Source organism: Silene latifolia, unplaced genomic scaffold (genome assembly GCF_048544455.1).
Source record: "Silene latifolia isolate original U9 population unplaced genomic scaffold, ASM4854445v1 scaffold_511, whole genome shotgun sequence".
Lineage (NCBI taxonomy): Eukaryota > Viridiplantae > Streptophyta > Magnoliopsida > Caryophyllales > Caryophyllaceae > Silene > Silene latifolia.
The window spans coordinates 3,362-15,550 of record NW_027413423.1 but is presented as its reverse complement, the minus strand read 5'-3'; the positions used below and the strand labels follow the sequence as shown (position 1 = coordinate 15,550).

At 38.3% G+C, this 12,189-nt stretch overlaps 2 protein-coding genes across 2 annotated transcripts; one reads left to right on the top strand and one right to left on the bottom strand.

The window, feature by feature from the left end:
- Positions 1-8,335: 8,335 nt before the first annotated feature.
- LOC141639660 (uncharacterized) lies at positions 8,336-9,574 on the top strand. Its single transcript, XM_074448734.1, has one exon. The coding sequence runs from the start codon at positions 8,336-8,338 to the stop codon at positions 9,572-9,574; it is 1,239 nt and encodes a 412-aa protein (XP_074304835.1).
- A 969-nt stretch (positions 9,575-10,543) lies between these two features.
- LOC141639661 (uncharacterized) lies at positions 10,544-11,011 on the bottom strand. The gene has a single exon (XM_074448735.1). The coding sequence runs from the start codon at positions 11,009-11,011 to the stop codon at positions 10,544-10,546; it is 468 nt and encodes a 155-aa protein (XP_074304836.1).
- Between the last annotated feature and the right edge of the window lie 1,178 nt (positions 11,012-12,189).

Genomic DNA, 12,189 nt, shown 5'->3' with positions numbered 1-12,189 from the left:
GTTCAGTGGGCGGTATCAGTGGCCGTTGTTTTACGTCTTTTTCTATCAGTTGTACTAAGGAAAAAAGGGATAAAGATGGAAGAATAAAGAATTGTTAAGAGTAGTAGGGATATACAACTATCCCTATCCCATGAGCTGCTGATTTTCGCCCATTGTTAATGTCATAATACCGACAGTACAAATGATGTACTTGTGCTCTTTCTCAAAAGGCCTCATACTAATGCTTGGGCTTATTTTGTTTTGTGCTCACTTGCATATGTAAAGTTATTGTTTGATGTCACTGGAGAGAGAAGGAGAGGGAGAGCTTTTGTTATGTCAGTCTATATGTTAAAAGAACATGCTAATTATCTGTTGTTGCTCAGTGCTCTTCGGAAGTCCAGGCGAATGCAGCGAAGACTCTTTGTGCAATTACACGAAACATGGGATCACCTCTTATAGCTAAAGTATGCAGTCTCGGATTTATTATCTCTGTTTTGTAGTTATTTTTCCTTTAATATGATTTGATAGTATGAATTCATAACTGATGGTTGATTGTTTTCTGGATGCAGTTTTATGTCAAGGATTTTCTCCCATGCCCTTGAAGATTCCTCTACCAAGTCTGGTCTAGTACACTCGCTGTTTGTCTATATATCTTTGTTGGATCCCAGATGGTCATCTTCCTCTTTGTTAATGCATTCTCTACGAGGTCAGCATATATACAAGGCGCCGATCGCAGTAAATCCGGAGACTGTTAATGCAATGATACCTAGACTTGGTTAGTGTCTGAAATAATCTTTTTAACATTACTCCGTTATCTAGTCATGGTTACCCATGTAGCTTCGTATAAATTTACTTTTGTCAGCATGTCATTAAGTAACACAATTAAGAGTTCTGTCTGAATTTCAAACTACATATGTCCGATATATGTAGTTACCTTTGCAGTGACCATTCCAATGCCAGGTAATGGACTCTTGTTTTTCTTGGCAGGCCCAGCTTTAAACTCGTAGATGATGAGCTATAAGGTACAGTTACTAGCCATAATGGAATTATGTGTGTTTTTTTTCTGCTTCTCGCAATTGGGATCAATTTTTGTGATTTCGTCTTGAAGGTGTCAGCCAAATCAAGCTGAAGATGACGAGTGCCAAATCATCTCGGTAAATAAAATATTTGATCACATTCGTAAGAAGGTAAAGGATTTTCCCGTGATAACAACATCAGGTCCAATTCAATTCCCTGTGTTGGAACCCCCAAAACCGCCAACAGTGCAAATTTGTGCAGAGCAAGAATATTCTGAGCGAGCACGGGATAGCATCCACAAGTCAGCATACCTCTGATGTAGTGAACAATATTCTTTTGGAATCCACAGGTGTGATGAGTTGATAAAGTTTCTATTTTACATTTTATGTAGGAAGAATTTGCCAAGAATGGTCTGAATCATGTGCACTATTTTGCCTTGGAGGATCCCCAAAGGATCTAAGATAGTGTAAGATGATCGTTTTCCAGTTAAATAAGATTAAATGAACCAAAGTTTGGATTGTTTTGGAAAGAATCAATTAAACTTGGGGATAGATTTGTCAGATGAGACAAACTTAGGATTATTCTTTTCAATTTTACTTTTATGTACGATCTTGTTTCCTGACATGGATTTGAATTACTCTTTTTCCTCTTTTTAATATATAATTCTAACAAGTGAGCATTGTTCGGTTAATTATTCTAATTTGTCCATTTTTTTCCAGATTGTTGAGTTCATTGCTGTTCTAGTGAAAGCTGGAAACCAAGTTGCAGACAAGGAATTCATTTTTTCGTTTTATTTTGACATGAAATATATGTGGTATGTGGTGCTATAATTCAAACTTTTAAGCTTTTTATCTTGTTTTTGCTCTATATATATTTATATAGGTACCCTTGTTTTCATTGTTTGATTTTTAGTAACGCTAGACGTTGATTTAATAATGCTTAGTTTGATTTTCTTACTATGGGATTTGTTTACTTTGTCATTGCAGATTTAAGAGTAAGAGTGTCAATTGACGAGATAAAGAATGTTAAAGAGGTGTAGGCTACCAAATGTTTAGGGAATAAGTAAATGTTGATTAGTCTATTAAATAAGATGTGTATGTGATTATTTATACACTTCGATGTAAAATTTTTGAACATGGACATTATTGTTCTGCCGGATGATATGAAAGCTTTTTGATAGTTGGTTGCATTCTTGTGTATGTATTGTTTATTCATTTTGATATTGGATTGTCAAATTTATGGGAGGTTGCTACAAAGTTTAGGTAGCAATTTTTTTTTTTAAAAAAAAAATACCTATCTATGGCGGCGGTTCTAAGTTAGAAACGCCATGAGCTATAGCGACGGTTCTTAAGTAAAACCGCCACTATAGATAATCAATGGTGGCGGTTCTTAAGTTAAAAACCGCCACTATAGTTATCAAAGTAATCATTGAAATATCTATGGTGGCGGTTTTCTTACAATAACCGCCACTATAGATGAGTTACAGTGGTGGTTCTTGTCTAACAACCGTCGTATTATATAAGTCTATAATGGCGGTTTTGTATAACAACCGCCACTATATGAGAGCTATAACGACGGTTGTACAACCACCTACAACCGTCGTAAAGCTTATACGACGCCGCGATAAACGACGCACCCTAAATCTCTAAAAACCGCCACAAAAGGTCATTTATAACCGCCACCGTAGGGGGTTTTTCTACTAGTGAAATGTGGTCGTGTAACTCCTCCTTATTTAGCACTTGTTGAAATTCATCCTCCATAGATTCCTTCCTTGTTTGAAGGGTATGCCTGAAGTCTAAAAACGTATCATAGGTTGGAGCTTCATATACTTTGATTTCTTCGTTGTCTCCTTCTTCACCATTGATAATAAACAACCCTTTTTCTTGCAATTCTTCATCATATAATTTGTCTCGAATGGCAATTGCTTCATATAGTTTTATACTTCTTTGATTAGGGCACTCACTTTGATAGTGTCCTAACCCTTGACACTTGGAACATTGAACTTTGGCCAAGCTCTTCTCTTTAGACTCTGAACAGCTTTAGAAACTGTTTGAACAACGGGAGCTGGTGAAACCATAGATTTTGCACTTGTGCTCGAACTAGTTTCTTCGAATTCGATCACCTTGGGCCTTTCCCAACTACTTGACCTAGAAGTAACACGACTTGACTTAATTTGTCCTTCAGCTTTCACACATAGATCACATAACATATCAAAAGAAGAATAAGGGTGCATCTCAACCGCATTAGCAATATTAAGGTTCAGCCCTCGAAAGAAACGAGCCATATTTTTTTTCCTCAATCTCCTCTACTTCACTCATATGGGTTATTCTTTCAAATTTAGCAACATAATCGCAAATACTCAAACTACCTTGCGTTATTTCAGCTAATTTACGATATAAATCAATCTTATGAGTTCTCGGAACAAACCTCTTGCGCAGCTTACGTTTTAAGGACTCCCATGAGGCTAGCTTTCCTTTCCCTTCACGTGCTCGTGTTGCTTTTAAATTCTCGAACCATAGTGATGAATTCTTACTTAGTTTCAAGATAACATACTTACATCGTTTTTCATCGTCAAGATCTTTAAAGTAGAACATCCTCTCTATCTCTCTTTCCCATTCAAAATATTCCTCAAGATCAGTACCACCAACCAACTTTGGAAGTTCGTTGATCTTAAACTCGTCCATGTACTTGACCGATTCTCTACGTGGTTGCATACGATGTCCTGTGGAAACGTTCATGTTCTTTAACGCCTCTTGGAGATTTTGAAGAAAAATTGGATCATTAAAATCCATGATCACTGTCTTGGATCAACAAAACCTGGCTCTGATACCAAATGATACGAAAATTACTCAAAAGAATAAGATTCGTTAGAGTTGCAGCGGAATTAACTAAACTGGACAGTGCTGAAGACTGTCTGATTGTCGGATTTATATGATTTGAACGGTTTAGTGAACTGTCTGATTCACAATGTGAACTTAGTAATTTTTATGTGGTTTTTATCATATAAACGAAACAAGTAAATAAAAGGATATTTGCTTGAGCTAGACCTATAGCTCAACCAGTGGTGAATTATAATCAAGACCTATTGATTATAACTCGTGTTAATGTTTGAAAACGCGTCAAACAATAACGAAATTTGGAATGAAACTCGTCGAACCTAGGGTTTACAAATCATGTAAACGGAAAAGCTTCTGCTTTATTTCTTAAACACTCAATTGAATACAATGACTCCTATTTGTACTAACTAAAAAGACTCCTAAACCGATTAAGGAAACAAGCTTCCTTAAACCGATCTCCTAGATCTACTCGTGTAGATTAAGATTTCTATAGAAATTCTAATTGCCTTATTACACACTCCTTAAAGATTAGGAAATACTTACCTAAAACGAAATAGGAAAACAATAATTGACATAATCCAGAATTAGGAAACTTGGACACTTTCCTAAACCGAATAAACTTTGAATTAGGAAATTAGAACTTCTAACACAACTAGAAAATAAATAACTTATTCTTCTAGGAAATAATAAAACTAATTCAACTAGGATATGACTTTTTTTAGCAAAGAAGTCTCGACACCTCTTCCTTGGGCGCCAAGTAACCGAGTAAACAGCTACTGAGACTGCTTCTTCTGCGCATATCACTGAACAGTCATGGAGACTGTTCATTTCGACCAGTTCCTGCATCATTTTCGTATCAGATATTACACATTCCACAAGGAGAAACCACACTCAAGCCTATTTGACAAATGAGACCATTTTATTGATGTTCCTGGCCAAGGAAGTTCTATAGACCCCAGAATTTAAGTAGTTTACCAACATAATTGTGTCAAATCTAAATAGCATAAGAAATGTTAAATACAGATAAGACTTGAATTATGAGCTTTGTTTTCATGAATAACGGGTCAAAACAAAAAACTTAATCCTAGTATGATAAACCCTAATGCAAGGCGATTTTGAGGCGACGACTAGGGCGACTTTCTGCCATTGCTAGGGCTTAAAATTTCTTCCTTATGGCTCGTAATTCTGCTTCGAAATCTAGAACTAAACAATCTGCAAGTAAGAAACATCCTAATTCGAATGGAAAAACAAAGAAAAGCCGTAGTGGAGGAGGAAAACAGGGTCCCTCTGAGGATGATGTGGTACGTACTAAACCCATGCATGAGGTTAATGGAGTCCAAGGGCTATCCTTCGATGATGAAGAGGAGCCATCTGAAAACGTGCAATGGGTGACACGAAGAGGTAAGAAATCAGATTCTGCGACACAGAGTAATAAGTCGAATGAGAATGTGTCATCCCCTGTTTTGGATGTATCTAATGCAGAACCGGTTATACCTACTGATGTAAGTCCTAATGCTGAAACCCCACAAATCCTGCAATTCTCGTTAGAGGATGTGCAGGAGGAGGTAGATTATTGGAATAATGCAGTGGTGTGTTTTGTTCTAGGGGCAAATCCACCTTGGGAGGTTTTGGAGGGTTTCATTCATCGAATTTGGAATAAGTATGGTGTTGATAAAATCTCTTTTTTACCAAATGGCATTTTCTTGGTTAGGTTTAACACTTTGAAGAGTAAAGAGGATGTTCTTAAGGCCGGATATCATATGTTTGATAATAAACCCCTTATAGTTAAACCATGGCAGAGTAATGTGGACCTTTTGAAAGAGGAGGTCAAAATTGTCCCAGCTTGGATAAGGTTATATGGTCTACCACTTAAGTTCTGGGGTAAGTGTTTACCTAGGATTGCTGAATTGGTAAGGCCTTTTGTTAAAAAGGATCAAGCCACAGAAGAGAAAACCAGGTTGGGTTTTGCAAGGGTTTTGGTGGAGTTAAAAGTCGGGCATAAATTTCCTTCTAGTGTGCAATTTAAAGATGAAAATGGTAACCTTTTGCAAATTAAGGTTGAATATGATTGGAAGCCCACCATCTGCTCAAAGTGTAAAGGAATGGGGCATGAAGCTAATGAATGTAGGAAGGCACAAGGTAAGACACAGTCCAAGCCAGTAGTTCGCAAAGAATGGAGACCAGTGCCTAAAATTGCATCCGTTCTTTCTCCTACAGAATTTCCTGCTTTACCACGTACTCCTATTGTCTCCTCTCTACAGAATAAGGAGAGTGACAGTGAAGAAGATGAGGAAATCATTGACCTGGACAAGATTGAGCAAAGAATGAATAGTGTAGTACAAACTGGTGACCCTCCTACTCAGCCTGTTCCTCATGAATAGCATTGGATTTTGGAATGTGCGAGGGTTAAATAGTGTAAATAAACAGAAAGTAGTTAAAAGTTTTATGAATAAGCAACAAGTTGGCTTATTTGGCCTGCTTGAAACAAAAATAAATGGTGATAATGTGATGAATATCTCTCATACTCTTTTTGATGGTTGGTGTCTTACCACTAACTGTCATACTCATAAGGGAGGAAGAGTATGGTTGCTGTGGCAACCTCAGTTGTTTGATGTTACTGTTCTGCAGTATAACCCTCAATTTATTCATGCTAGGATCAAGGGCACAACTACTGGTAAGTGGTTCTACTTAACAATGGTATATGCCTTTAATGAAGGGAAAGATAGAGTAGAGTTGTGGAATTGTTTGAGTCAGTTTGCAAGTACTTGCAGTGGTCCTTGGGCTTTAGCTGGAGATTTTAATACTGTCTTAAATCCTGATGAGAGGTTAGGGGGTCAGACTAGGGTTGAGGATATGGATGATTTTGTGAATTGCCTGAGTATATGTGACATGGTTGATATTCAAGCTACTGGAGCCTTCTATACTTGGACAAATAAACAAGATGCTGGGACTAGGAAGTTCAGTAGGCTTGATAGGTTTTTAGTCAATCCTGCTTGGCTATCTATGTATCCAGAAATGGTGGGGCATTTTCACCCTGAAGGGTTGTTGGATCATAACCCTTGTGTTATATCTAATAAGAACCTGAATGCTGCAACTAAGAAGAGTTTTAAATATTTCGACATGTGGGGTAGTGCTGCTGTTTTCTTTCCTATGATTAAGGAGGTATGGGATGCTCCTATAAATGGCACTAAAATGTTTTGCATTGTAAAGAAATTAAAAAGCTTGAAGCCTAAGTTCAAGAGCTTAAATGCAGCATGTTATTCTGATATTGAGATCCAGACTGCTGAAGCTGAGCATATTCTTGCTAAATTACAAGCTCAAATTATTGATGACCCTCTCAATAACTCTTTGATCAATATGGAAGTGACAGCTATGGAGAATTTGAGGGGACCGATGAAGGCAAGGGACAGTTTTCTTAGGCAAAAAGCTAAGGCCTTGTGGACTGAGGAGGGGGATATTAACTCAGCATACTTTCATGGTGTCATTAAGAAGAGATGCATGAGGAATACTATTATTCAAATTGAGGATCAGATGGGGACTGTTTGCACTGACAGTAAGACCATTCAGAATGCTTTTCTAGAATATTATACAGGGCTTCTTGGTAGTAGGAAAGAAACTGAAACTGTTAGAAATAGTGTGCTAGAATATGGTAAGGTCTGTACTGATGAGCATATTGTTCTCCTGAATCAGCCTGTGACTTATGAGGAGGTGAAGCAAGTGATCTTTTCTATTCCCAGGGATAAGGCTCCAGGACCAGATGGTTATACTAGTGGATTTTATAAGGATGCTTGGGAGTTGATTGGGCATGATATAGTTGCAGCTGTCCAGGATTTCTTCAGCACTGGTCAATTGTTAACTCAGCTGAATGCAACTAATATTTGCCTGATTCCTAAATGTGAGAGACCTACTTCTGTAAAGCAATTCAGACCCATTGCTTGTTGCAATGTTCTGTATAAGGTCGTCTCAAAAATTCTATGCAATAGAATGGCTCCTGTGTTACCTGACATTATTCATGAGAACCAGGGAGCATTTGTTCAGGGAAGGTCCATTATAGAAAATGTCCTGATTTGTCAAGATATAGTTCATCAATATTCAAGGAACAATGTCTCCCCCAGATGTCTATTCAAGATAGACTTGCAAAAAGCATATGATACTGTAGAGTGGGACTTTGTGGAACAATTACTAATTGGTTTGAGGTTTCCTAGCAAGTTTGTCTCTCTTCTTATGGCCTGCATCAGAACCACTTCTTATACTTTGGTCTTAAATGGGAATAATTTTGGTTATTTTCAGGGGAAGAGAGGTCTAAGACAAGGTGATCCAGTCTCTCCCTTAATCTTTACTATTTGTATGGATTACTTGACTAGGCTCATTAATTTTGCTACTGTCAGATGGCCTTTCCATTATCATCCTTTGTGCAAAGGGCTCAAACTTACCCATTTGATGTTTGCTTGATGACTTGCGATGTTCTCAGTAAAGGAGATGCCCCCTCCATTCTCCTATTGATGAGAGCTTTCACTTCCTTTTCAAATGCATCAGGACTGCAGCTCAATGCTACTAAATCTGAGATCTTTTTTAATGGTATGAATGAAGATTTGCAGATGGATTTGCTATCTGTCACTGGGTTTCAGAAGGGGAAAATGCCCTTTAGATACCTAGGGGTGCCAATCCAACCTGGCAAAATATCAAAGAAGGATTGTAATAGCCTGGTTGAAAAAATGGTGACTAGAATTAGAAGTCTTGGAGCTAAGAAGCTATCATATGCAGGCAGGGTGGTCCTCATCAATTCAGTCCTTAACACTTTGTACAATTACTGGGCTGCTATGTTTGTTATACCTAAGGCTGCAATTAAAAGAGTTGAGACTATATGCAGGAACTTTCTTTGGGATAGTAGTACTGAGTATCATAGAGTGCCTCTGGTGGGATGGGATAAAGTTACTAGACCCAAAACTGAAGGTGGTTTAGGCATCAAAAAAGCTGAGGTTTGGAATGTAGCTTCTGTGGGCAAACTGGTGAACTGGATCTATACTAAGCCTGATAGACTGTGGATCAAATGGGTAGATAGCATTTATCTCAAGGGTGCTAACTGGCATGATTACACCCCTCCAGCAGACTCTACTTGGACATGGAAAAGTATATGCAAAGTGAAGAATAAGATCAGAGATGGCTTCATTGATAACTGTTGGGTGCCTCATCATAAAGGGTATACTGTTAGCAATGGCTATGACTGGCTGATGGGTCCACATCCTCAGCAAGTATGGGCTCCTATGGTGTGGAGCAACTGGAATTTACCCAAGCACTCTTTTATCTCTTGGGTGATAATGCAGGAAGGCCTCAACACTAAGTCTAAACTGCATGCTTATGGCTACTGTCAGGATGCTTTATGCATTCTATGTGAAGATCAAGCTGAGACACTTACACATCTCTTTGAAGAGTGCACCTACAGCTGCAGAGTAAAACAATGTATCGAAGCCTGGACTGGTAGGAATTTCCCTACTGTCAGTGAGGTTCAGTCTGCAAATGGTAACAGGATGCTTATAAAGGTGCTGGCTCTGATGGTAACAGCATTCAGATATGTCATTTGGTATCATCGAAATTCTGCAAGGCATAATTTATGTCTGTTGAGACCAGAACTGGTTGCAAAGCAATTGAAGGAGCTGCTGCAGCAGAGAATTCGAAGTAAAGCAAAGGAAAAGGATGGCCTTACTGATCTGAATATTCAAGCAAGGCTAGGATTCATTTGATTGGTTCTGATGTTTTGTAGGTCTTTTATCAAGTATTTTTTGACTGTATACGAACTTGGTCTTTTGATACATATATAATATACTCACATTTCACCAAAAAAACGGGTCAAAACAATGTACATGGACAACTATATGAGATTCAAATGCAAAAACAATGCAATTTAACATCATTGTTATTCAATTCACCAAGACTCGACCCAAAACAAAGGAAAACATGTTTATGGATTTTGAATTTTTTTTTTATTTCTATGATTTTTGATATAAAAGCACAAAACAATAAGTAAATCACACACCATAATTAAACTCCTCCCCAAACCTAAATGTCACAGTGTCGTCATTGTGACGCTTACAATAGCAATCACACAAAAAATTCCATCAACCTAAAGGACACAACTAACAAAAGGAATGGAAAAGAATTAGAGATAATACAATAAAAGTAGATACATGGGAAAATAATACCGGGTAAGAGCGTAGGAGTTCCCCCAAACCAGCTGCAAAAATAGGGAAAAATAACCAACCGCACAATTGCTATCTAAGCCAGCTACGAATTAAACCCAAAAAGCTTGGGTACTCGATCGAGCCCATGCTTACTCGATCGAGTACTCTTCTGGTGAGCAAATTCCTGCATTTAAAACAAATGCCCATACAAATCACAATCAATATAACTCAAAGCTCGCAATAGTAAATCAAAAAGTAGCGCATATGTTACACAAAGCCATAAGTAGCACCAATAATAAATGGTCCAAGTAAAGAATGTAAGCAATGAATATAGTTCTGGCTCATCAAACTCAAAATCTAATATAAAATACGAGCAAGTATGTCCATCGCTCTTCAAGTCATCATCACGAGGAAGGAGATAGGGCACTTCATCTGTCATATGAGCTTCATCAAAAACTTTGACAGGCTCCTCTCGAAAAATCTCGGCCTCCAAGGCATCCACTCACTACTATATCAACATTGTCATCAAAGCTATAAACGCTCGGGATGAGGCTCATCTCCATAAATAAACTTCTCTATCTCATCTACTTTCTTGCTCCATGGTCCTGACGCAACAGTAGGGGCGTCAGACGGATTCATGTCAAAATACAAAGTAAATGAATCATGAATAGCAGGATCAACAATATTAAGCATATAACATAGAGCTACTGAGTGGGGACGCTTTAAAGCGTTATCAAGAACAAATTTAACGGTGTCATCCCCAACTCTTAGTGTCAAACTACCATCCCTAACATCTATGAGTGCTTCTGCAGTATGAAGGAACTGTCTACCTAGGATAATAGGGACGTGAGAGTCCTCAGCCATTTCCATAACGATAAAGTCAAGTGGAATGAAATACTTCCCTACTCTAACTGGCACATCCTCTAAGACACCCATAAGCTTATTTAAATATCTATCAGCCATTTGCAAGGTCATATTAGTGACACGTAGTTGACCCATATTTAACTTTTTGCATATTGAATACGGCATAACACTAACACTAGCCCCTAAATCACAAAGGGCTTTATCAATAGCTATACTACCAATATGACAAGGAATAGAAAAACTCTCTGGATCCTTTAGGTTTGGTGGTCAGTTAGCTTGTAATGCGGCTGCGCACTCTTGAGTGAATGCTACCATCTCAACTTCGTCAAAAGACCGCTTATTTGATAAACTCTTTCAAAAACTTAGCATACGCCGGCACTTGAGTGACCAATTCAGTAAATGACACACTTATTTGAAAATACTTCACTACCTCCATGAACCTCCCAAACTGTGGTTCAAGCTTAGATTTCTGCAATGGTTGAGGAAAAGGTAGTTGAATTTTAATTGGCTCGGCTTCTTTTGCATTAGAAGTCGGCTTGGAAGCATTATTGTCAGTTACCGGGTGTACTCGATCGAGTCCAGTGGTCACTCGATCGAGGATCCTATTTTATTCCAATGCCGTAGCTGAAACACACGAAAATTTATCATCTGGGGGGTTCCTCGATCGAGCCCATGTAGTACTCGATCGAGTACGCTGGATCCTTGATCAATCCCTTGCTTACTCGATCGAGTAACCAAGCTGTTCCTCTTTTTTTTTGTCTTTTTGCTTATCCCGTGTTTGATCCTTGCCTAATTCTTTCTCGTCATCACTCAACTCGATATTACCCAATCCCTTAGGATGCATGTAAGGAACCTCATCTTCATCAATGGGCATATCCGGACTTTTATAAGTAGTACCGCTCCTCGAAGAAATAGTATTAACTTGCTTATGTGCTTGTTTACCTTGAGGAGGAAGATTGTCGGACTGTTTTGAAGGATTTTGAGCCGCCATTTGAGCAACTTAAGTATTCAACATTTTGTTGTGAGCTATTAGTTCGGAAATCTGAGCTGTTTGCTTTTGTTGAATCATCAAACTTTGTTGCAATAGAGCGTTCATCTCTACCATCTCATTACTTGGAGCTTGAGGAGGAGGTTGCATCTGTTGAAAACCACCTTTATTTTGCCGAACAAAGTTCCCTTGTGGTTGATTACCACGATTTGGAGGAATAATATAGGTATTCTGCGGTGGGGCTTGAGCAAATACATTCTGACTCCTTTCAGGGAAGAATTTAGAATAGGGAGTACCTTGCTTGAAAGACTGGAAAGCATGAACT